The sequence below is a fragment of the Oncorhynchus masou genome, chromosome 23, assembly GCF_036934945.1.
Source record: "Oncorhynchus masou masou isolate Uvic2021 chromosome 23, UVic_Omas_1.1, whole genome shotgun sequence".
Lineage (NCBI taxonomy): Eukaryota > Metazoa > Chordata > Actinopteri > Salmoniformes > Salmonidae > Oncorhynchus > Oncorhynchus masou.
In genome coordinates, this window is record NC_088234.1 from 13,997,987 (window position 1) to 14,025,669 (window position 27,683).

The window sequence follows — 27,683 nt, forward strand, 5'->3', positions numbered from 1 at the left end:
CTCTCAGGACTGGAATATCTGTCATCTTTAATACAGGCTACTGTTATTCTATCTCCTGCTTATAGTCCATGATTTCTCCCTCTGTCCCCCCTACCCCAGGTTCCCAGGACTGTGTGATCTCTGGAGACCCCCACTACAATACATTTGATGATAGGTTCTACAGCTTCATGGGGACCTGCACCTACACCCTGGCCAGGTCCTGCAAGAACAACACAGGTAACAGTTCTAACTCTGGGTTCTGGGTTATGTAGTTCTATCTCTGGGTTCTGTAGTTCTAACTCTGGATTGTAGGTTCTATAGTTCTAACTCTGGGTGCTCGGTTATGTAGTTCTAACTCTGGGTTCTAGGTTCTGTAGTTAAAACTCTGGTTTCTAGGTTCTTTAGTTTTAACTCTGGGTCCTAGGTTCTGTAGTTATAACCCTGGGCTCTGTAGTTCTAACTCTACGTTCTAGGTTCTGTAGTTCTAACTCTGGGCTCTGGGTTCTGTAGTTCTAACTCTGGGCTCTTGGTTCTGTAGTTCTAACTCTGGGTTCTAGGTTCTGTAGTTCTAACTCTGGGTTCTGTAGTTCTAACTCTGGGCTCTGTGTTCTGTAGCTCTAATTCTGCACTCTGGGTTGTGTAGTTCTAACTCTGGGCTCTGGGTTCTAGGTTCTGTAGTTCTAACAGTGCTCTGGGTTGTGTAGTTCTAACTCTGCTCTCTGGGTTGTGTAGTTCTAACTCTGGGTTCTAGGTTCTGTAGTTCTAACTCTGGGTTCTGGGTTCTGTAGTTCTAACTGAGTTCTAGGTTCTGTAGTTCTAACTCTGAGCTCTGGATTATGTAGTTCTAACTCGGGGCTCTGGGTTCTTGGTTCTGTAGTTCTAACTCTAGGTCCTGCTGTGTTCTAAGCCCTGTGGTTCTACTTGTGTTCTGCTGTATGTGTTCTAGGTCCCTGGTTCTCTGTGGAGGGTAAGAACGAGGAGCGAGGTCTGGCTGGAGTGTCCTACCTGAAAAAGCTCTACGTCACTGTCGATGGAATCACTGTCACACTAATGAAGAGCAGGAAGACTCTGGTACATGTTAATACATCCATCCATCCATGAATGGATCAATTCATCCATTAATCTATCAGTCAATCAATCAGTCAACCCAATGAATTTATACAGCTCTTTATGTATTTAACCCTGCCCATAATTTACATGTAATCCTATGCATGTAATAACTGTGTAAGTGTCGTAATTATTATTAAGTGTCATGTTATTAACAGTAATAACACTTTCTCATACATGTTTATGTCCTTCACAGTCCACGTCACAGATGTGGTGGTATCACTCTGTTATCTCTTTCTTCTTCTCCATCTCTCCCTTAAGCTAAGGATCAGCAATATTACACCATGATGATTCACCCAAAGCCTTTTTCTTCCCCCCTTCGTAATACACCTTTTATCTCTCTTTCTCTCTCTTTCATTGTCTCTTTTTATCTATTCTCTCCCTCCCTCCTTCCGTCATCATCGTGGTCTCTTTTACCAGTAACCCTTTAAATCTGTCTTTCAGTGAGACCTCATCTTCACCTCTACTTTTTTTTCTTTCCTAGAATTATGTCTGTCTTATCCTTAACAGAGCTCAAACATCAAAATCCTCTGTCTGTGTAGCTGACTTTCTTTCTCTCTCTCTCTCTCTCTCTCTCTTGACAGGTGAATGGAAAGCGAGTGTCCCTCCCTCACTCCCCCTCTCCGCTCATCTCTCTATCGCTGGCGGGTCAGTACGTCACGCTGCTGACTCCGTTCGGCCTCAAGGTGCGCTGGGACGGAAACCACTACGCCCAGATCTCAGTGCCCAGGTACGCACAGACACAAGAAGTGGCCACAGGAATTAGAATCTAGTATCTTCCTTTTTCCACAAGGCCGATCTCAAACAAATTACGTACTATTATTTTTGTAGTGTACTACTTTTGTGCCATATCTATGTGATAAATTGATACTATTGCAAATTATTTATCATCATGACTTGATTTGATATGATTTAATATGATTCATATAGAATTTAGAACCATTTCTGTTCTGATCTTTGTCGTAATCTGCTGGTTGTTGTGTATCTTGGTATTATGATCTTTGTAGTATGATCTCGCTAGCAATCCACTGGTTTTATGTCTTTGTATCTTGACCTTTGAACTAATCCACTGTGTTGTGTATCTAATCTACTGTACCGTGTGTCTTGGTCAATACAGCTCCTACTCTGACAAGATGTGTGGTCTGTGCGGCGACTACGACGGTAACCCGAACAACGACTTCACCAAGCCGGACGGATCCCAGGTCACCACCTCCAAGGACTTTGGAAACAGCTGGAAGACCGAGGAAGATGAGGATGTCACGTGAGTGGGAATTATGAGGGAACTTTCTTTGGGAATATTTCTGCCCATTAATGTATGTAGTAGAACTTAAGTACACACTTGAGACTGAGTGTAGACTTGCAATAGTTTGGGAACTGAAATAGTTTGGGAACTTAGTGTACACTTGTAATATGCAACAGTTTGGGAACTAAGTGTAAACTTTAAGGGGTAATAAGTGTATTATGCATTATATTATAAAATGTTATTGTCTTTCCATTTTGTATTGTTTATTAACATTGTGTTTTCCACAGATGCAAACCCGACACCGACCCAGATCCACTCTGTGATCCCTCACTAGAGGCAGAGGTTTCCAAACCTGAGAACTGTGGGAAATTAACCGACACCAAAGGACCCTTCAGGTGAGCAAGAACACTAACAACTCTGAATTATTGTAATGTTTGTTTATGTGTCAATTAATCCCATAAGGAATTAACTGACGATTTGACAAGAAAAATCATTCATACAGAATATTAACTCAGTACTCACCCCATATAGTATGTATAGAGAAAGTGATTTAAGGTTGTATAAGAAGAGTTTATGTCCAAAACGCTATATCCACCAACTTTTCACATTTGTATTTTTTCATCACAAATGAATGCTTAATAGTGCAGATTTAATTTATTTATTTTAAAGTTTTGGGCTATATATGTGAAAATATACTTGATGAGTTTCATTCCAAATCGCTATATTCACAATTTCTTTTAAAACATTTTCACAAATCTTTCACAATCATCAGAAATGATTGCTTATGGGTACCTTCATGTGTGTGTAAAGTATTACTGTTTTAGATTTTAGATGTATATGAAAATGTGTTTTTTTTTTGCAAAACACTACATATCCATTGTTAAGCTGGAATGTGATGCTCGTATGCTGTATATTTGACTGTATATCTCACATTGCTATTTTAGGATGAAGGCACTTACTGTAAGTCACTCTGGAAATGGATGTACAGCATTTTGGAGTGAAGCTCATATCTCGGTGTTTTGACTTTTCTCTCTGATGCTGCCTCCCACCTTCACCCTCTTTCCTTTCTTTCTCAAATCCCCCTCTCTTCCTCACACATTTCATTCATTTCACTTACTTTCTCTGCATTTTATTCCCCCCCCCCCCTCCGCCCACAACAGGGAGTGCATAGCGTTGGTGGACCCTAGTCCGTTCTTCCAGAGCTGTGTGTATGACATGTGTCGCTTCGTGGGCCAACAGCAGATGCTGTGTGACCAGCTTCAGGTGTATACCGACGCCTGCCTGAGCGCAGGGATCAAGGTCCACCCCTGGAGGGAGACAGATTTCTGCCGTGAGTCTCATATATAGACATCACAGACATTTAGTCACAATGGGAGTGAATCAGGGAGGTTCAGAGGTCAAGGTCCACCCCTGGAGACAGCCAGACTTCTGCTGATTTCTGTCTCACACTGTAGACACCACAGACACCATAGACTGAGATCCAATGCACTCAGAGGCTCTGTCTCAGTTGCTTGAAGATGCACTCCAGTCTCCTTTCACCTCATTTAACACCTGATTTACTTAACAAAAGGCACATCCCAATAGGTGATCCAGGTAAGTCATGACATCACAAGTGGGGGGGCTTTCCTCTTTTGTTCTCTAACACTCCTCTATTGTTCCTCAAAAAGGAGGGGGGGGTGATGACATCAGAGTAGACCAGCAGAATGGACAACAGGGCGGGGGGCGATGACATCAGGGTAGACCCAGCAGAATGGCCAACAGGGGGGGGGGCAGGCAATGACATCAGAGTAGACCCAGCAGAATGGCCAACTCTAGAAGTTTGCAGATGTGTCTTTAAAAAAAAAACACTATTTTGCTCAGAATATCTTGTTTTACCCTTAAAGCAGCAATCAGCGGTTGAAACAATAACAAAGCGGCTTCCCCGCGCCTGGTTCGGTAAATAGCTGAAGGATGGGGTTTGGAGAAATGTTATCACTCTCAAGTCTCTACACAGAGCTGTGGATACAAGACTTGAATTATAGTTTTAACCATGGTTTGAGGCTATATAGTGTTGTTTATTTACATTTTCTTTGTTTACAAACATTGGAGTAAAACACGTTTATATTTGGGGTTCTGATGGGGTACGACTAAGCTCATGGTGCATTTACTTATAAGTTATATTCTTCAAGAATCAATGGGTAAATATCATTCATTTATCAAAGAAAGGTATGTAGCAACTGCAGAATGCCCCTTTAAGTGTGTGTGCATCACTGTATTTATACTTGGGATATTTATTTTCAACAGCAAAAGTTCAAAAACTAGTGCGTCTTTAAAAACGATCATGTCATCATCTCCTCCCCTTCGCTGCACTGATTGGAAATTACTTGGTAGGTCACACCGTCCAACTACCTTCGGAGTCTGTGGGAGCTTTTCCATAGGAGAAGCAGGATTGGATTTCTCAGGCTGGCACACAGGCCAAAGTCCCACAGTTGCAGTGCAAATATGTTTGTCAATCGATCCCAATATTACAGTCACTCCTGATCATGTTTGGAGCTGTTAGGTGCTTTATGATTCAGAAGACCTTCCTGTACTAACCTGTTCCGCCTCTCTCTCCTCTACCTCTATAGCCCTGGCCTGTCCTCCCAACAGTTCTTACTCCATGTGTGTGAGCTCCTGTCCAGAGACATGTCTGGGTGTCAGCGGCCCCCCTGGTTGCTCCGAGGTGTGTGTGGAGGGGTGTGAGTGTAACCGTGGCTTTATCCTCAGTGACGACAAGTGTGTTCCTGTTAAAGACTGTGGCTGTGTCAACTCCTCTGGAGACTACCATCCTGTGAGTAACACTCCTGTGTTTCACCCTAACCCTAACCCAAACCCTAACCCTAACACTAACCCAAACCCTAACACCAACCCTAACCCTAACCCTCACCCTCACCCTAACCCTAACCCAAACCCTAACCCTAACACTAACCCTAACCCTAACCCAAACCCTAACCCTAACACTAACCCTAACCCCTAACCCCTCACCCTCACCCTAACCCTCACCCTAACCCTCATGTTAAATCATCTGAATGAAAATAAAAGACAGTAGTACTGAACTGTAGACTCACCATGATGTGTGTGTTTCAGGTGGGGGACGCCTGGTACCTGGAGGGCTGTAAGGAGAAGTGTGTGTGTCTGGGTGGAGGGGTGCTACAGTGTCACAACACCTCCTGTACCCTGGCAGAGAGCTGCGGCCTGCAGGATGGGGAGTTAGGATGTTACCCACTGGGTACTATACAGTTATATGAATTACAACACACATGAATTACAACACATGAATTACAGCACACATGAATTACAACACACATGAATTACAACACACATGAATTACAACACACATGAATTACAACACACATGAATTACAACACACATGAATTACAACACATGAATTACAACACGCATTAATTACAACACACATGAATTACAACACACATGAATTACAACACACATGAATTACAACACATGAATTACAACACACATGAATTACAACACGCATTAATTACAACACGCATTAATTACAACACACATGAATTACAACACATGAATTACAACACACATTAATTACAACATGCATGAATTACAACACATGAATTACAACACACATGAATTACAACACACATGAATTACAACACGCATTAATTACAACACGCATTAATTACAACACATGACTTACAACACACATGAATTACAACACACATGAATTACAACACACATGAATTACAACACACATGAATTACAACACGCATTAATTACAACACGCATGAATTACAACACATGAATTACAACACACATGAATTACAACACACATGAATTACAACACATGAATTACAACACACATGAATTACAACACACATGAATTACAACACACATGAATTACAACACATGAATTACAACACACATGAATTACAACACACATGAATTACAACACGCATGAATTACAACACGCATTAATTACAACACGCATTAATTACAACACACATGAATTACAACACATGAATTACAACACGCATGAATTACAACACGCATTAATTACAACATGCATGAATTACAACACACATGAATTACAACACACATGAATTACAACACATGAATTACAACACACATGAATTACAACACATGAATTACAACACACATGAATTACAACACACATGAATTACAACACACATGAATTACAACACACATTAATTACAACACACATGAATTACAACACATGAATTACAACACATGAATTACAACACACATGAATTACAACACACATGAATTACAACACACATGAATTAGAACACATGAATTACAACACACATGAATTACAACACACATGAATTACAACACACATGAATTACAACACACATGAATTACAACACACATGAATTACAACACGCATTAATTACAACACACATGAATTACAACACACATTAATTACAACTCACATGAATTACAACTCACATGAATTACAACACATGAATTACAACACACATGAATTACAACACATTTAACAACATCACAACCAAAAATGAATTCAATACGATAAACTATAACTAAACTCTACTCTCCATCTCTCCTCCCTCTACCCACAGAAACAGGTATCTGCACTGTACAGGGCGACCCTCACTACACCTCTTTCGATAAAAAGGTGCATAACTTCATGGGTTCCTGTTCCTACACTCTCACCAAGCCGTGCAATGAGTCCTCCGGCTTGCCGTACTTCACCGTCGACACGCAGAACGAGCACCGAGGCAGCAACAAGAAGGTGTCGTACGTCCGAGCCGTCATGGTCAAGGTCTCCGGGATGACCGTCATCTTGGGAAAGGGACGCAAAATACAGGTGAGGAGGATTATGGGTAGATTAGCGCTACAGTTTGACTTCATCACAAATGTTACATTTCCCACATTTTAGTTTATTTATATTATTTATTTATATATGAATTATGCTGCCAAAGTGTCAGAAAAAGGCTTTGCAGTGTAGAAGATGGAAGGTGGTTATGCCTTTCACCTGTAAAGAAAACCGAAATATATCAAAAATAATTTTCAACGCTGCACTGTATCGTCAGTTTTTAGCGTCAAGACGTTTAATCAAACTGGTTGCTCTCTGCCCCTCTCCCAGGTCAACAGTACCCTGGTGACCCCTCCCGTGACTCTGAACAATGGGGTGAAGGTCTACCTGAGCGGGAAGTTCGTTGTGTTGGAGACGACCTTTGGCCTGCGGGTGAGGTTCGATGGTAACCACCACGCTGACGTCACGCTGCCCTCCTTCTACAACCAACTGCTCTGTGGACTTTGTGGTAAGAACGGTTCATCAACAGATAATCAATATTGACAGACAGGGAAACCCGATTGCCAGACTGGGTAACCTGCAGTAGTACACCATACAAGCCCTTGGGATGAGAAAATAATGATGCAAAACATCCTAATTGACTAGATAGGGATTCTGTAATTATTTGGTGATTGTCTATCTAATAGGAAACTTCAATGACCAACCTGGTGATGACAACATCAAGCCAGATGGTAAACCAGCCGTCAACACCAACGAACTGGGAGAGAGCTGGCAGGTACCCGACGACCGCCCCGAGTGAGTCTCCTGTTTCCGTTTCTTTTGCATTCATGAACTGAATGGTTTTATTCATCCTGTATTTTTCTGGAAGTACCTATAGTCTGACCTCGGATACCAGAGCCAGACTGGATTCCAGTGTTTTGTATCAAACGTGGCCTACTACAGGTCTGTCTCCATGGAGATTTAATTTCACTCCTCGACAGTGACGTCTTTGACGTTCTACCCTTTCTTCAATCCCTCCATCCCTCCGTCCCTGTCAGCTGCACCCACGGTGGAGGAGAGGAGGAGTGTGTTCCCAAGGTGGAGGCAGAGGCTGTGAAACCTACCAGCTGTGGGATGATCAGTGACCCTAACGGTGAGACACACACACACACACACACACACACACACACACACACACACACACACACACACACACACACACACACACAGTGCATTCGGAAAGTATTCAGACCCCTTGACTTTTTCCACATTTTGTTTCGTTACAGCCTTATTCTAAAATTGATTAAATTGTTTTTTTCCCCTCATCAATCTACACTAAGTAATGATAAAGCAAAAACAAACAAACAAAAAACTATTTTCAGGTCTCCCCAGAGACGTTCGATCGAGTTCAAGTCCGGGCTCTGGCTGGCAACTCAAGGACATTCAGAGACTTGTCCCGAACCACTCCTGCATTGTCTTGGCTGTGTGCTGAGGGTCATTGTCTTGTTGGAAGGTGAACCTTCGCCCCAGTCTGAGCTCCTGAGCACTCTGGAGCAGGTTTTCATCAAGGTTCTCTCTGTACTTTGCTCCGTTCATCTTTCCCTCGATCCCAGTCTCCCAGTCCCTGAAAAACATCCTCACAGCAGGATGCTGCCACCACCATGCTTCACTGTAGGGATGGTGCCAGGTTTCCACCAGACATGACGCTTGGAAATCAGGCCAAAGAGTTCAATCTTGGTTTCATCAGACCAGAGAATCTTGTTTCTCATGGTCTGAGAGTCCTTTAGGTGCCTTTTGGCAAACTCTAAGCGTGCTGTCATGTGCCTTTTACTGAGGAGTGGCTTCCGTCTGGCCACTCTACCATAAAGGCCTGATTGGTGGAGTGCTGCAGAAAAAGTCCCTCTGGAAAGTTCTCCCATCTCCACAGAGGAACTCTGTAGCTCTGTCAGAATGACCATCGGGTTCTTACTCACCTCCCTGACCAAGGCCCTTCTCCTCCGATTGCTCAGTTTGGCTGGGCGGCCAGCTCTAGGAAGAGTCTTGGTGGTTCCAAACTTCTTCCATTTAAAGATGAGGAGGCCACTGTGTTCTTGGGGACCTTCAATGTTGCAGAAACGTTTTGGTATCCTTCCCCGGATCTGTGCCTCGACACAATCCTGTGACGGGGCTCTACAGACAATTCCTTCGACCTCATGGCTTGGTTTTTGCTCTGACATGCACTGTCAACTGTGGGACCTTATGTAGACAGGTGTGTGCCTTTCCAAATCATGTCCAGTCAATGGAATTTACCACAGTTGAACTCCAATCAAGTTGTAGAAACATAATCAATGGAAAAAGGATGAACCTGAGCTCAATGTTGAGTCTCATAGCAAAGGGTCTGAATACTTGTGTAAATAAGGTATTTCTGTTAGTTTTTTAAATAAATGGACAACAATTCTTAAAACCTATTTTCGCTTTGTCATAATGGAGTTTTGTGTGTAGATCAATGAGGAAATGTATTTATTTAATATATTTTAGAGTAAGGCTGTAACGTAACAAAATGTGGGAAAAGTCAAGGGGTCTCAATACTCCAAATGCACGGTATGAACACACTGTCTAGACTAAATCCTATGTTCAAACATATTTTCTTTCACCAAAACGGTTACATAAAATATACTACACACAACTTGTAATGTATATTTCAGTCTCCCCCTACACTAAAACCGTTTATCACCAATCATTCTCCATGGTTGTCCCAGGTATCTTCAAGCCGTGCCACGCGGTGGTTCCCCCCAACATCTACCAGGAGAACTGTGTGTACGACCAGTGTGCTACAGGAGGGGAGACGGTGGCTCTGTGCCAGGCTATAGAGAGTTACGCTGACCTGTGTGCCTTGGCTGGAGTACCCATCGCATGGAGGAACAACACCTTCTGTCGTAAGTCACACACACACACACACACACACACACACACACACACACACACACACACACACACACACACACACAGACACAAACACACACACACACCTGTCGTAAGTCACACACACACCTGTCGTAAGTCACACACACACACACACACACACACACACACACACACACACACACACACACACACACACACACAGAGACACAGAGACACAAACACACACACACACACCTGTCGTAAGTCACACACATACACACCTGTCGTAAGTCACACACACACACACGCACACACACACACACACCTGTCGTAAGTCACACACCAAGAAACAATCTTTACAACTTTACCTTCTGTTGTAACACACACCTGCGTCTTCTCTGTACTGTACCTGTATATTACCGTATCTGTATGTTACCGTATCTGTATGTTACCGTATCTGTATGTTACCGTATCTGTATGTTACCATATCTGTATTTTACCGTATCTGTATGTTACCGTATCTGTATGTTACCGTATTTGTATGTTACCATATCTGTATGTTACCGTATCTGTATGTTACTGTATTTGTATGTTACCGTATCTGTATGTTACTGTATCTGTATGTTACTGTATCTGTATGTTACCGTATCTGTATGTTACCGTATCTGTATATTACCGTATCTGTATGTTACCGTATCTGTATTTTACTGTATCTGTATGTTACTGTACCTGTATGTTACCGTACCTGTATGTTACTGTATCTGTATGTTACCGTATCTGTATATTACCGTATCTGTATGTTACCGTATCTGTATGTTACTGTATCTGTATGTTACCGTATCTGTATGTTACTGTATCTGTATGTTACCGTATCTGTATGTTACTGTATCTGTAACATACTCTAACTCTATGTTACCGTACCCCCCCCCAACATGAACCAACATGTCCTCCATCTCTCCCCCAGCTCTGAAGTGTCTCCCAGGCAGCCACTACGAGCCCTGTGGTAGCGCCTGTCCCTCCAGCTGTCAGAACCCTGGTTTCAACTCCACCTGTAACCAGCCCTGTGTAGAGGGGTGTGTGTGTGACCTCGGACTGCTCCTCAGCGGAGACAAGTGTGTCCCACCCAGCCAGTGTGGCTGCACCGACGAGGATAACAACTATAGACCGGTAAGCAAGAGAGTCACCGTTTTATCGTTGCTTTCACAGAAGTCAATACGATGCCTGGAACTCATGGGAATAACGTAAACTAGAGTTCAAGTCATCTCATAAACCGTTTGAAATAGTTTAAGTTTGAGTCTCTGTTTCAAAAGCACAGCTTAGTTTTTTGCACTCTACATTTGGTAGACTATGTTTAAGGCTAGCTCGTATTGTTGAGGCAGATTTGTATGTCTGTGCATGTCCTAGGTGGGAGACAGTTGGTTCACTGAGCTGGACTGTTCGGAGCGTTGTAGGTGTAACCCTGGCAGCAACATGACCTGTGAGCCGTGGCAGTGTAGCCCCGCCCAGGAGTGTAAGGTGTTGGAGGGAGAGCTGGGATGTTTCTCAGCAGGTAAATACTACACCCACTGTAGACCTTTAACATCCTTCAAATATCATGTCACTATTATCAGGCTCAGTTGTCTTTGTTCTATATTTCACAAATGTTACTGGGACAAAACAAATATCATTGATAGTTTTTAGCCCTTCAAACTCAGCAACACTTTGTGATTTCACTATCTCTGCCCTTTCTATAGGGTTGACTGTGAATTCACTATCTCTGCCCTTTCTATAGGTTTGACTGTGAATTCACTATCTCTGCCCTTTCTATAGGGTTGACTGTGAATTCACTATCTCTGCCCTTTCTATAGGTTTGACTGTGAATTCACTATCTCTGCCCTTTCTATAGGGTTGACTGTGAATTCACTATCTCTGCCCTTTCTATAGGTTTGACTGTGATTTCACTATCTCTGCCCTTTCTATAGGTTTGACTGTGAATTCACTATCTCTGCCCTTTCTATAGGTTTGACTGTGAATTCACTATCTCTGCCCTTTCTATAGGTTTGACTGTGATTTCACTATCTCTGCCCTTTCTATAGGTTTGGCTGTGATTTCACTATCTCTGCCCTTTCTATAGGTTTGACTGTGATTTCACTATCTCTGCCCTTTCTATAGGGTTGACTGTGAATTCACTATCTCTGTCCTTTCTATAGGGTTGGCTGTGAATTCACTATCTCTGTCCTTTCTATAGGTTTGGCTGTGAATTCACTATCTCTGTCCTTTCTATAGGGTTGGCTTTGAATTCACTATCTCTGTCCTTTCTATAGGGTTGGCTGTGAATTCACTATCTCTGTCCTTTCTATAGGGTTGACTGTGAATTCACTATCTCTGCCCTTTCTATAGGTTTGGCTGTGAATTCACTATCTCTGTCCTTTCTATAGGTTTGGCTGTGATTTCACTATCTCTGTCCTTTCTATAGGTTTGGCTGTGATTTCACTATCTCTGTCCTTTCTATAGGTTTGGCTGTGATTTCACTATCTCTGCCCTTTCTATACGGTTGACTGTGAATTCACTATCTCTGTCCTTTCTATAGGGTTGGCTGTGAATTCACTATCTCTGTCCTTTCTATAGAGTTGGCTGTGAATTCACTATCTCTGTCCTTTCTATAGGTTTGACTGTGAATTCACTATCTCTGTCCTTTCTATAGGGTTGGCTGTGAATTCACTATCTCTGCCCTTTCTATAGGGTTGACTGTGAATTCACTATCTCTGCCCTTTCTATAGGTTTGACTGTGAATTCACTATCTCTGCCCTTTCTATAGGGTTGGCTGTGAATTCACTATCTCTGCCCTTTCTATAGGTTTGGCTGTGAATTCACTATCTCTGCCCTTTCTATAGGTTTGACTGTGAATTCACTATCTCTGCCCTTTCTATAGGGTTGACTGTGAATTCACTGTCTCTGACCTTTCTATAGGTTTGACTGTGAATTCACTATCTCTGCCCTTTCTATAGGGTTGACTGTGAATTCACTACCTCTGCCCTTTCTATAGGTTTGACTGTGAATTCACTATCTCTGCCCTTTCTATAGGTTTGGCTGTGATTTCACTATCTCTGCCCTTTCTATAGGTTTGGCTGTGTGTCATGTGTCTGGAGATCCTCACTACTACACCTTCGACGCTGTCATGCACACCTTTATGGGTACCTGTACCTACACCCTGGTAGAGGTGAGTAATGTCATCTCCCTCCATCCCTCCCTCCATCCCCGTCTCTCGCTCTCTCTCCCTCCATTCATCCCTCCATCCCCGTCTCTCGCTCTCTCTCCCTCCATCCCTCCCTCCATCCCCGTCTCTCACTCTCTCTCCCTCCATCCCTGTCTCTCTCTCTCTCTCTCCCTCCATCCCTCCCTCCATCCCCGTCTCTCGCTCTCTCTCCCTCCATTCATCCCTCCATCCCCGTTTCTTTGTCTCTCTCTCTCTCTCCATTCCCATCTCTCTCCCTCCCTCCTTCCATCCCTCCCCCTCCCTCCCCATCTCTCTCTCTCTCCCACTGTGTAACCGATCTCTCCCTCCATCCATCCCTCCCTCCTTCCATCCCTCCCTCCCCCTCCCTCCCCATCTCTCTCTCCATCCCAATCTCCCTTTCTCTCTCCCTCCATCCATCCATCCCTCCCTCCCCATCTCTCTCCCACGCTCCCACTGTGTAACCGATCTCTCCCTCCGTCCCCCCATCTCTCTCTTTCCTCCACTCCCTCTCTCGCTGTCAGGTGTGTAACTCCACCAAGGTAACTCCGTTCACCATCGTGGCGAAGAATGAGGAGCGCGGCCAACCAGAGGCGTCTTACGTGCACTCTGTTACAATCTACCTTCCCAACGCCAACGTCACGCTACAGAAGAGCCGCAGAGTTCTGGTGAGATGGAGGGATTAAAGGAGGGAGGGAGACCTTGGAGAGGATATATTACTGAGGGAGTCCTTGGGGAGTATATATTACTGAGGGAGTCCTTGGGGAGTATATAGTACTGAGGGAGTCCTTGGGGAGTATATATTACTGAGGGAGTCCTTGGGGAGTATATATTACTGAGGGAGTCCTTGGGGAGTATATATTACTGAGGGAGTCCTTGGGGAGTATATATTACTGAGGGAGTCCTTGGGGAGTATATATTACTGAGGGAGTCCTTGGGGAGTATATATTACTGAGGGAGTCCTTGGGGAGGATATATTACTGAGGGAGTCCTTGGAGAGTATATATTACTGAGGGAGTCCTTGGGGAGTATATATTACTGAGGGAGTCCTTGGGGAGTATATATTACTGAGGGAGTCCTTGGGGAGTATATATTACTGAGGGAGTCCTTGGGGAGTATATATTACTGAGGGAGTCCTTGGGGAGTATATATTACTGAGGGAGTCCTTGGGGAGTATATAGTACTGAGGGAGTCCTTGGGGAGTATATATTACTGAGGGAGTCCTTGGGGAGGATATATTACCGAGGGAGTCCTTGGGGAGTATATATTACTGAGGGAGCCCTTGGGGAGGATATATTACTGAGGGAGTCCTTGGGGAGGATATATTACTGAGGGAGTCCTTGGGGAGTATATATTACTGAGGGAGCCCTTGGGGAGGATATATTACTGAGGGAGTCCGTTGGGGAGGACTATATATTCATGTTAGCTGTGATTTCCCCAGAAAGTACAGCAGTTCTCTGCTTTGTCAAATTGTTTCAGTCAGATAGTAGAGTCACAGTTATGGTAAGTATTGGTCATTATTCATCGTCAACAATCACTATCCTCTCTATGAAGCTGGCAGGGGAGGCAGAGGTGACAGGGGAGACAAGAAGACAGGGGAGAAAGGGGAGGCAGAGGAGACAGGGGAGAAAGAAGAGACAGGGGAGAAAGGGAGACAAGAAGACAGGGGAGAAAGAGGAGACAGGGGAGAAAGGGGAGGCAGAGGATACAGGGGAGAAAGGGGAGGCAGAGGAGACAGGGGAGAAAGGGGAGACGGGAGACGGGGTAGACAGTGAAGACTGGAGACAAGGGAGACAGGGGAGGCAAGGGGGTTTGCCTGTACTAAAATATTGTTTCTAGGGGGTTCTGATGGAGGTTGCCTATTCTAGTGAGGACGTCAGCACCGGCAAGCCCCTCCCTTGAACCGCCCATGGAAGCTGTGATGGTCTCGTTTGATAAACAATCACCCAGAAGCCTTATAATGTATTATTAATCACCACTAATAACCTCCTTCTCCCTTCACTCCCCCACCCCTCTATGTCTCCCTCCCCCTCTCTATCTTTCTCCCTCCCCCTCTCTTCTTTCCAGTTGAACGGGCACAGGGTGCGTACTCCTCTGTCCATCGATGTGGCCGGTGCCAGGGTCTTGAGTAGTGGTGTCTACATTCTACTGGACACTAACTTTGGCCTGAAGGTGAAGTTTGATGGAGTCCATCACCTGGAGATCATCGTCCCTGGAGAGTACTTCAACAAGGTACATCCAACTGGACCCAACCGTTATAATGTTACTGTATGATGATGATACATATAATATCATGGTCAAATAAAAAGCTTCTTTCACACAAACATGTATTTTGCTGTCTCAAAATATGCACATCTTCAGATCAAAATGATACTGTGAAATGCTTACTGACGACCCAACAATGCAGGGTTTTTAAAAAGTGAGTAATGTGCTAAATAAACTAAAGTAAAATAGTAACAATAAAATAACAATAACGAGGCTATGGGTAGCGGTGCAGAGTCAATGTGCAGGGGTACGTTTTAGTCAAGGTAATTGAGGTAATATGTACATGTAGATAGGGGTGACGTGTGTGTGTGTGTGTGTGTGTGTGTGTGTGTGTGTGTGTGTGTGTGTGTGTGTGTGTGTGTGTGTGTGTGTGTGTGTGTGTGTGTGTGTGTGTGTGTGTGTGTGTGTGTGTGTGACTGTGTGTGTGTGTGTGACTGTGTGGTCCAATGACTGTACATGGAGCCTGAGCAAGATAAATAACAAAACAATAATAAAAAATAAGATTAACATAAGGGGGTCAATGCTAATAGTCCGGGCAGCCATGTGATGAACTGTTCAGCAGTCAAATGGGTTAGAAGCTGGAGTGACATGGACACCAGGGGTGTGAGTGCTACAGATGTGAGTGCTAGTCATTTAGACAGGTTACCTTGGTGTTGTTGGGCACAGGGACTATGGTGGTCTGCTTGAAACATGTAGGTATTACAGTCTGGGTCAGGAAGAGGTCGAAAATGTAGGTGAAGACACTTGCCAGCTGGTCAGTGTATGCTCTGAGTACGTGTCCTGGTAATCTGTCCTGGTAATCTGTCCTGGTAATCTGTCCGGTAATCTGTCCCGGTAATCTGTCCCGGTAATCTGTCCTGGTAATCTGTCTGGTAATCTGTCCCGGTAATCTGTCCAGGTAATCTGTCCTGGTAATCTGTCCCGGTAATCTGTCCCGGTAATCTGTCCTGGTAATCTGTCCTGGTAATCTGTCCGGTAATCTGTCCCGGTAATCTGTCCTGGTAATCTGTCCTGGTAATCTGTCCTGGTAATCTGTCCCGGTAATCTGTCCCGGTAATCTGTCCCGGTAATCTGTCCTGGTAATCTGTCCTGGTAATCTGTCCTGGTAATCTGTCCTGGTAATCTGTCCTGGTAATCTGTCCGGTAATCTGTCCCGGGTAATCTGTCCTGGTAATCTGTCTGGTAATCTTCTCCATTATCTCTCTCTCTCACACTCTCTCTCTCTACATCTCGCCAGGTGTGTGGTATGTGTGGTAACTTCAACATGAACACGTCTGATGACAACCTGAAACCAGATGGAAAGCCGGCCAAGGACGTGATGGAACTGGGCAACAGCTGGAAGTCAGAGGGAGACTCAGACCCAGGGTCAGTCACCTTGGACCTCTTACCTTAGACCTTTAACCTCTGACCTTATTCATGTGCTACACCTGTCGGAAAAGGATTCATATACAAGAACAAACTCACTTTCCCCCACATTGCTGATATGCAGATATCCATCTCTGTAGATATCCTCTCCTTCCTTTCTCTACCACATACATGAAACTCTATTCCACATCAAGTAACTGATGCAAGCAGTAAAATTAAATAAAAAAACAGATAAATATACACCTATTGGAACAGCGGGAACTGTGAAGCAACATAAACATAGACAAAAACGCATGCACACACACACACGATAACATACACACTATACACACACAAGCACATGGATTTTCGGTTGTAGATGTGTGGTAGTGGGGTAGTGGCCTGAGGACACACACTTAATGTGTTGTGAATGTATTGTAATGTTTTTTTTAAATGTACTTGGCCAATATACCACGGCTACGGGCTGTTGTTAAGCACGACACAACGTGGAGTCTCTGGATACAGCCCTTAGCAGTGGTATGTTGGCCGTGTACCACAAACCTCCGAGGTGCCTTATTGCTGCTATAAACTGGTTACCAACGTAATTAGAGCAGTACAAATAAATGGTATACGGTCTGATATACCACGGCTGTCAGCCAATCAGTGTGGCTGTGTGGTTCGAGCCCTGAATGCTGATTGGCTGACAGCATTGTGCCTAAGAACAGCCCTTAGCCGTGGTATATTGGCCATATACCACACCCCCCGTGCCTTATTGCTTAAATACATACCTCTCTCCTTTCATCTATCTAACCCATTTGTCTCTCTCTCTCTCTCTTCATCCCTCCAGATGCTCGACAGATGAGCGTCCCAGCATCCACCCCAACTGCACGACAGAAGAAGAGAACCAGTACGAGACCCTGTGTTCTTCTGTTGTCCTCGGAGACAAGTTCAAGCCCTGCCACTCTTTACTGTCCCCAGAGGCTTTCCTGGGGAACTGTGTGTATGACATGTGTGAATACGATGGCATGCAGGCCACACTGTGTGATAACGTGGAAGCATATGCCCAAGCCTGTCAGTCAGCCGGGGTCACCATCAGCTGGAGGAACAATACATTCTGTCGTAAGTGAAGAGGGGAAGAGGGAGGAGAGGACAGAGGGGAGGTTGAGAGAGAGGGGAAGAAGGAGGAGAGGTGGAGAGAGAGGGGTAGAGGGAGGAGAGGTGGAGAGAGAGGGGAAGAGGGAGGAGAGGACAGAGGGGAGGTTGAGAGAGAGGGGAAGAAGGAGGAGAGGGGAAGAGGGAGGAGAGGTGGAGAGACGGGGAGAGAAATGGGAGGGAGAGAGGGATGAAGAAAGTAAGAAAGAGAGGGTGAAGAGTGATAGAAAATGAGTGAAATCATCCCATACAGTATATTATGTACCAAGAATATATTGAACCAACGTCATGTGTTGTGTTCTGGTTGTCTTCTAACCTCTCTCTCCCCCCTCCTCTCGCTCTCCCAGCCCTGCCGTGCCCCCCCAATAGCCACTACTCTGACTGCACGGCCCCCTGCCCCCCCACCTGCTCTGACCTGTTCCCCACGCTCTGCCACCTGCCCTCAACCACCTGCGTCGAGGGATGCCAGTGTGACGCAGGGTTTGTCCTCAGTGATGTGCAGTGTGTTCCTCTGGCCAAGTGTGGCTGTGTGGACAGAGTGGGAGAGTACCATGATGTGAGTCTGATTGGTACACACACACACTCACACACACACTCACACACACACACACACACACACACACACACACACACACACACACACACTCACACTCACACACTCACACACACACTCTGTCTGATGTCTGATATTACCTCTGTCTGATGTCTGATATTACCTCTGTCTGATATTACCTCTGTCTGATATTACCTCTGTCTGATATTACCTCTATCTGATATTACCTCTGTCTGATGTTACCTCTGTCTGATATTACCTCTATCTGATATTACCTCTGTCTGATATTACCTCTGTCTGATATTACCTCTATCTGATATTACCTCTGTCTGATATTACCTCTGTCTGATATTACCTCTATCTGATATTACCTCTGTCTGATATTACCTCTGTCTGATATTACCTCTATCTGATATTACCTCTATCTGATATTACCTCTGTCTGATATTACCTCTGTCTGATATTACCTCTGTCTGATATTACCTCTATCTGATATTACCTCTGTCTGATGTTACCTCTGTCTGATATTACCTCTGTCTGATATTACCTCTATCTGATATTACCTCTGTCTGATATTACCTCTGTCTGATATTACCTCTATCTGATATTACCTCTGTCTGATGTTACCTCTGTCTGATATTACCTCTGTCTGATATTACCTCTACCTTACCTATTGCTGATACGTCATCAAGTAAGCCTACTAAAAGTTTAAGATAGAATTTATTCATTTTGGGGGGTAAATGTGGGGGGGGGGACAGTGCCAAAAGATCCTAGCATTATCGTTTTTGTTACTGACACACTCCTAGAATCAACAGTCAGTCATAATCCTGGCGTGTGTGTGTTCCAGGTGGGTGACTCGTGGTTGACTGACCACTGTGATGGCCAGTGTACCTGTAACCTGGGAGGCTCCATAACCTGCTCAGACGTTAAATGTCCCGACAATTCTATCTGCATTCTGGACAAATATGGAGAACTCTACTGCAAACCTGAGAGTAAGTCTCTCAATTCTACTCCCAATATTGGCAATATTACCTCTAATTCCACTAGTAGTACTAGTAGATACTATTACAGATACTAATACTCAATACTCACACAAACCTTGGCCTTATAACAGCCTATATTATCTTGCTGTATGATTGTAATGTTTCTACCTGCTCATACAGCTTTCTCTTCCCCTTTTCCCTCCCACCCCCTCTCCAGAGTTTGACAGGTGCAATATCCACGGTGACCCCCACTACCGTACGTTCGATGGGCTCACCCACCACTTCCAGGGCCCCTACACCTACACCCTGACCCAGGGTCACGACCTCCCCAGCTCACTGGTCGATCTGCAGGTGCGGGGGAAGAACGTCCGTCGTGGTGGCAGCAGGAAGGTCTCCTACCTGGATGAGGTGTATGTAGATGTCTACGGAGTCAGTATCCGCTTCCTGCAGAAGAAAGTAGTACTGGTGAGTTGGATGGAACAACATACTGTATTTTCAGTGAATGGAAGAACATACTGTATTTAGAGTGAATGGAAGAGCATACTGTATTTAGAGTGAATGGAAGAACATACTGTATTTAGAGTGAATGGAAGAACATACTGTATTTAGAGTGAATGGAAGAACATACTGTATTTAGAGTGAATGGAAGAACATACTGTATTTAGAGTGAATGGAAGAGCATACTGTATTTAGAGTGAATGGAAGAGCATACTGTATTTAGAGTGAATGGAAGAGGAGATTAATCAGATTTTCATTTGTATTTGCAGGGTTGTTATTACATAGAAAATTATGTTTTCCAAATGGGGGTTTGAGACCCACTAGTGGATCATATCTGATCCATATGAAGGTTTAAAACGGTTCAGATCATCTGTAGAGCCACAACACCAATATAAAAGACTTCTAAACTAATCACTTCCGTTCTCTCTGTAGGTGAACGGAGAGCGTGTGGCTCTTCCTCTCAGTCCTAGAGGCGGCCTGACCATCACGATAAACTCAAAGAACGTCCAGCTGGTCGCCGACTTCGGCATGACCGTACGCTTCGACGGCAAGCAGCACGGAGGTGAGAGACGATAAAGGGATGGCACCAGTTAGTCAGTCACTCCTCCCTCACTCACTCACTCACTCACTCATTCCCTCCCTCCCTCCCTCCCTCCCTCCCTCAATCCCTCACTCATTCCCTCCCTCCCTCCCTCCCTCCCTCACACACTCACACACTCACACACTCACTCATTCCCTCCCTCACTCACTCATTCCCTCCCTCCCTCCCTCTTTAACAGAGGTGATCCTACCCAGTACGTACAGAGACAGGGTGAGGGGTCTGTGTGGGAACTATGATGGGGTCTCCAGGAATGAGTACATGAAACCAGATGGAACCGTGACGCGGAACCTTGAAGAGTTTGGAAGTAGCTGGAGGGTGACTGACAGGCAGGGGGTGGAGCCAGTGACATCAGAACTCCCCAAGATGGTGCACCTGCACAGGTGAGAGGGGACCACTGGATTATGTATAAACATAATGTAAACACATTTCCTTCATTAGCTTTTATTTGTTGGTTAATTCATTCATACATTCATAATCTACTGTATTTATAAACTCAGCCAACAGTGTGTTTAGATGATTGAGTGTACACACAGTGCATTCGGAAAGTATTCAGACCCCTTAACTTTTTCTACTTTTTGTTACGTTACAGCCTTATTCTAAAATGTATTAAATATTTTTTTCTCCTCATCAATCTAAACACAATACCCCATAGTGACAAAGCAAAAACAGGGTTTTGGAAATGTTTGCAATTTTATACAAATGTTTAAACTGAAATATCAGTTCATACCTCAACCTCTCCTCCACCACTTCACTCTCCTCCCTAGGCGTGATGTGGAGACCGACCCAGAGACAGGCTTTGAGACAGCAGGTTGTACTGACGCTCAGCTGGCTGAGTTCAATGGTATTAAACAGTGTGGAGCTGTATCAGACCCTACAGGACACTTCGCTGCCTGCCATGCATCACTACTCCCCTACAGCTTCCAGGAGTGAGTAGAGAGAGGACAGAGAGAGGGAGAGAGAAGGTGTTTGTGTGTGTGTTGGGGGGGGCTCGGTTCCAGGTACACACAAGTCACAAGTTTGACCCTGTTTATCAAGAGTGTATAGATGTATCTGAAGTATATTGTGGACTCAACGTCTCGTGCGTGTTCTTCCAGGGACTGTTTGTTTGACCTGTGTGCGGATCAGGAAACCGCCTCCCTGCGTTGTGACAGTTATGAGGTGTACGCCCTGGCCTGCCAAGAGGCTGGAGTTAAACTGGGCAACTGGAGACAACAGCTGGGCTGTGGTAAGATAGTCAGACAGTCAGACAGACAGACAGACAGACAGACAGACAGACAGACAGACAGACAGACAGACAGACAGACAGACAGACAGACAGACAGTCAGACAGACAGACAGACAGACAGACAGACAGACAGACAGACAGACAGATATGCTATTATACACACACAAATGCACACATTTACACACAAACATACAGACACAGTCTCACATGTGTGCATGCACACACACGCTCACTTGTTCCCTTCCCCCTCCTGCTCTCTCACTCTCCCCTGTCTCTCCCCTCTCTCTCCCTTCTCTCTCCATTCCCTCTCCCTTCCCATTCCAGTCCTGAGCTGTGTAGCCAACAGTGCCTACTCTGAGTGTATGACCCCTTGCCCTGCCTCCTGCGCTGATCTGGCCGCGCCCTCCGAGTGTGACGTCACTGCCTGTGTTGAGGGGTGCCAGTGTTCCCCAGGATTCACCATGAGCGGAGGCATTTGTGTTCCCTACAGCGAGTGTGGCTGCACCTACCTGGATAGATACTACCCTGTGAGTTAATATATTAAAATAGAGTAGAATATAGTAAAAATGCAGTAAAACTTAGTACAGAAGGATACAGCGAGTGTGGTTACACCTACCTGGACCAGTACTTCCTGGGGGTGTCATTAAAGCCTGAGGAAGTGTGGTATATGGCCATTATACCACAGCTAAGGGCTGTTCTTAGGCACGGTGTAATGCGGATTGCCTGCATACAGCCACGTGGTATAATGGCCACATACCACAAACCCCCCTTGGTGCCTTATTGCTATTATAAACCGGTTACCAACGTCATTAGAAAAGTTCAAAGTTATGTTTTGTCATAGCCATGGTCTACAGTCTGATATACCACGGCTTTCAGCCAGTCAGTATTCAGGCCTCAAACCACCCGGTTTATAATATACAATAAGAGATTAATACTGTAGTGCAGTCAGTTGTTGAGATGAGACACAAAATCTGATGACTAAAGTGAATTTAAGAACTGGTGTTGAGACAGGATTGTATGATGTATAACTGGCTCTTTCCCCCTCCTTTTCTCTCTCTCTCTCCCCATATCGACCCCTATCCCTCCATGCCCCCATCCCTCCATGCCTCCATCCCTCCATGCCTCCATCCCTCCATGCCTCCATCCCTCCATTCCATTCCTCCCCAGCTTAAAGAGAGGTTTGTGACAGAGGACTGTGCCCTGTCCTGTGAGAGTACGCCCTCGGGCGCCGTGTGCCAACCTAAAGGCTGTTCCGACACACACGTCTGTACTATCTTCAACTTCACACGTGACTGCTACAAAAGTAAGTGTGTTGCTACTGATCATGCGTTCGTGCCCAAGTAGTTACAATAAGAACGACCTGAGTGTGCAAAATGAACTGCATTGCCTTCGATAACAGACTTACCCCTCCACGTTCTCTCTCTCCCCCCTCTCTCTCGGTCTCTCTCTTTCTCCCTTTCTCTGTTCCCCTCCCCATCCCCTCCCTCTCTCCCCCCTGTCCCTCTCTCTCTTTGTTCCCCTCCCTCTATATCTCCCCTCCCCCTTCTCAGAGAGCCTGTGTCTGAGTGACCCCTGTCTGAACAACGGTATTTGCTCTGAGATTACAGTAGATTTATTCAGCTGTCAGTGTCCAGAGGGTTTCGAGGGCAACCTGTGTGAGATTGAGAAGACGGATACCAGCGTAGGCCTGGGTACGCGACTGACTGGAGCTAATACTATATTCTACTGTACTTTACTGTACTGTATTATACTGCACTATACTCAGTGGTGTAAAGTACTTAAGTAAAAAATACTTTAAAGTACTACTTAAGTCGTTTTTGGGGGTATCTGTACTTTACTATTTATTCTTGTACATTTCCAAAGAAAATAATATACTTTCTACTATACTGTACTATACTGTACTCAACTGTACTCTACTATACTGTACTACACTGTACTATACTGTACTCTACTATACTGTACTGTACTATACTGTACTCTACTATACTATAATGTACTCTACTATACTATACTGTACTGTACTATACTGTACTATACTATACGCTACTATACTGGACTATACTGTACTGTACTCTACTATATTGTACTATACTGTACTCTACTATACTGTACTCTACTATACTATACTGTACTCTACTATACTATACTGTACTATACTGTACTATACTATACTGCACTATACAATACTCTACTATACAGTACTATAATGTACTCTACTATACAGTACTCTACTATACTGTACTCTACTGTACTCTCCTATACTGTACTCTACTATACTGTACTATACTGTACTCTACTATACTGTACTTTACTATACTGTACTATACTGTACTCTACTATACTGTACTGTACTATACTGTACTATACTCTACTGTACTGTACTATACTGTACTGTACTATACTGTACTCTACTATACTGTACTATACTGTACTCTACTATACTGTGCTATACTGTACTCTACTATACTATACTGTACTCTACTATACTGTACTATACTGTACTCTACTATACTGTACTATACTGTACTCTACTATACTATACTGTACTGTACTATACTGTACTCTACTATACTGTACTATACTGTACTGTGTACTCTACTATATTGTACTATACTGTACTCTACTATACTGTACTCTACTATACTATACTGTACTCTACTATACTGTACTCTACTATACTGTACTGTACTCTACTATATTGTACTATACTGTACTCTACTATACTGTACTCTACTATACTATACTGTACTCTACTATACTGTACTCTACTATACTGTACTATACTGTACTCTACTATATTGTACTATACTGTACTCTACCATACTGTACTCTACTATACTATACTCTACTGTACTGTACTCTACTGTACTCTACTGTACTGTACTATACTATACTATACTATACTATACTGTACTCTACTATACTGTACTATACTGGACTCTACTATATTGTACTATACTGTACTTTACTGTACTGTACTATACTATACTGTACTATACTGTACTCTACTATACTGTACTCTACTATACTGTACTCTACTATATTGTACTCTACTGTACTATACTATACTCTACTATACTGTACTCTACTATACTGTACTCTACTATACTATACTATACTGTACTGTACTGTACTCTATTATGTTAATACTTGTTGAGACATATAGCGTTGTTGCAACTGTCTTCTTCTTCATTGTCCCCCAGATAAGAACACGATCATATTCATCGCAGTCCTGGTGCCTCTGGGAATCATCATCATAGCACTGATCTGTGTGTTATGCTATAAATGCTGTGGAAAGTAAGTACTGTTCAACAACCACTAAAACACAACATTGGTCTGTTTATCTCAGTCCTGAGTCCTATCTACACAGTCAACATGCTGTAGAAAGTAAGTACTGTTCAACAACCACTAAAACACAACATTGGTCTGTTTATCTCAGTCCTGAGTCCTATCTACACAGTCAACATGCTGTAGAAAGTAAGTACTGTTCAACAACCACTAAAACACAACATTGGTCTGTTTATCTCAGTCCTGAGTCCTATCTACACAGTCAACATGCTGTAGAAAGTAAGTACTGTTCAACAACCACTAAAACACAACATTGGTCTGTTTATCTCAGTCCTGAGTCCTATCTACACAGTCAACATGCTGTAGAAAGTAAGTACTGTTCAACAACCACTAAAACACAACATTGGTCTGTTTATCTCAGTCCTGAGTCCTATCTACACAGTCAACATGCTGTAGAAAGTAAGTACTGTTCAACAACCACTAAAACACAACATTGGTCTGTTTATCTCAGTCCTGAGTCCTATCTACACAGTCAACATGCTGTAGAAAGTAAGTACTGTTCAACAACCACTAAAACACAACATCGGTCTGTTTATGTCAGTCCTGAGTCCTATCTACACAGTCAACATGCTGTAGAAAGTAAGTACTGTTCAACAACCACTAAAACACAACATTGGTCTGTTTATCTCAGTCCTGAGTCCTATCTACACAGTCAACATGAAATAACCAAAGATCAAATTGATCTTAATCCTGACAGTTGATTTTATTCGTCAGTATATGAGACACAAAAAGCCTTGTTAGTACAGTATATTTTTCCACTGTGAATGGACGGTAACTCTAAACCGTTTTGTGTTTGCAGGAACAAAATAAATAAGTATTATTGTGACAGCACAGATTCAAGTAAGTGCCTGTCTCTATCTTGCTTAAAATGTATATATATTTTTACTTCCACTTGCATTCATTTTTAACCTGCTTAGCTACTATTATAGTAATATTATACTTCTTAGCTCATATTAGCCCAGTAAAACCAGACCAAGCATTTAGATGGGGAGGATTAGGTGAACATAAAATAGAATAAATAGAACAGATATTCCCTGTTCAGGCCTAGGATGCTATAATGGGTGGACTGGTGGCCATTTTGACTGAGTAAATTATTTCAAGTCGATTATTTTGACACAGAACATGGGAAGCCAGCGAAAGAGAAAAGCAGGAGAAAAACACCTGTCCCACCTATTCAGCTGATTTATTGCAGAGGCAAGTGAAACTTGTGTTGATGTGTTATAATTATAGAACTTTAAACCCACTGAAATGATACATAGAAGTTTTGTCATTTAGTAGACGCTCTTATCCAGAAAAACTTACAGAGAAACATTGTATTACTTTTCTCGTACTGGTCCTCCATGGGAATCGAACCCACATCCCTGGCGTTGCAAGCTACCAACTGAGCCACACGGGACCATATTAACCTTAACCTAACCCTTGTTCCTAACCCTAACCCTTTATTCATTTTCACCCCTATGCCTAAACTTAAAGAGGCATGAAAACAACCTAGTTCTTTTTTTTAAACCTCCCGTTTCAGACTCGACGTGGCTCATACATGATAATAAACCACCTGCTGTCCTCTACCATCGGGAAAAGGCACACCTTACATTCTAACCTGGCATCATTTAGTGGAGGAGATACACGCTAGCCTCGTGTGCACTCTGAAGCGAGTGGGATTGCCTGTGTCCATGCGCTAACCATTCATTATTTTGATAACAGTGAAAATACATTGAATACATCGATCAAAACCAAGCATCGTAAGTTTGACAAAACATTTTAAATTAGAGGATAGACCTCTGTAGTTGGTTAATTTCTCTTTCAATCAGCTGCATTTCTCTGGAAACCAAGCAGAAATGACTATTGGGATATACATTACTCTTACAGAATTTCCACGTGGGCGAGGATATTGAAAAAGTAATCTAAGCCTATTGGATGATAATTTGTTTTTAACCAAGACAGAATAATTTAGAACTGACTTTTTCCGACATAACATAGGTACAGCAGGTCCCCTTATTGTATGGGACACTTTTAAATGTTCCTTTTCGAGGCCATTCAATTCAATACTCATCTTTAAAACAAAAGCAATTTAGGTCAAATTATTATTATTATTATTATTATTAGGTCAAAATAATTCATATTAACAAAGGAAGTAGAGGGACTGACAGTACAGTTAGATAGCAATAAAAACGGTACCATAGAGGCACCGTATTATACATTAGAGGAAAAACACAAATAAATGGAGGAACTTATTCAAGAAAGATCAAGTGTAATATATTATACAAATAAAGCAAACTGGATGGAATATGGGAGAAAATGCACCAAATTATTTTTTTATCTTCAACATAGAAATACTATCGAAAATAATTTACTGCAACCTCCCAAGTGGCATGCTTGAGGCGTCATTACAGACCCGGGTTCGAGCCCAGGCTGTGTCACTGCCGGCCGTGACCGGGACACCCATGTGGCGGCACACAATTGGCCCAACGTCGTCTGTGTTAGGGGAGGGTTTGATTCACTAGACAATATTTTGAAAGA

The 27,683-nt window shown here is 43.5% G+C and overlaps 1 protein-coding gene across 1 annotated transcript in view; it reads left to right on the forward strand.

Moving 5' to 3' along the window:
- The window catches only part of LOC135511247 (zonadhesin-like), a 119,431-nt gene that overhangs the window by 85,879 nt on the left and 5,869 nt on the right, over positions 1–27,683 (forward strand). The window contains 33 exon segments of the mRNA XM_064932872.1: positions 100–216; positions 926–1,050; positions 1,671–1,816; positions 2,204–2,347; positions 2,617–2,724; positions 3,490–3,659; positions 4,936–5,138; positions 5,435–5,576; positions 6,925–7,172; positions 7,452–7,629; positions 7,808–7,916; positions 8,159–8,253; positions 9,839–10,015; positions 10,948–11,150; positions 11,388–11,532; positions 13,085–13,182; positions 13,722–13,865; positions 15,265–15,429; positions 16,700–16,827; positions 17,654–17,925; positions 18,306–18,514; positions 19,359–19,503; positions 19,712–19,959; positions 20,425–20,554; positions 20,772–20,973; positions 21,358–21,519; positions 21,688–21,818; positions 22,143–22,345; positions 22,986–23,121; positions 23,369–23,509; positions 25,022–25,115; positions 25,966–26,006; positions 26,286–26,360. Coding sequence (XP_064788944.1) covers positions 100–216; positions 926–1,050; positions 1,671–1,816; positions 2,204–2,347; positions 2,617–2,724; positions 3,490–3,659; positions 4,936–5,138; positions 5,435–5,576; positions 6,925–7,172; positions 7,452–7,629; positions 7,808–7,916; positions 8,159–8,253; positions 9,839–10,015; positions 10,948–11,150; positions 11,388–11,532; positions 13,085–13,182; positions 13,722–13,865; positions 15,265–15,429; positions 16,700–16,827; positions 17,654–17,925; positions 18,306–18,514; positions 19,359–19,503; positions 19,712–19,959; positions 20,425–20,554; positions 20,772–20,973; positions 21,358–21,519; positions 21,688–21,818; positions 22,143–22,345; positions 22,986–23,121; positions 23,369–23,509; positions 25,022–25,115; positions 25,966–26,006; positions 26,286–26,360 — 5,034 coding nt within the window.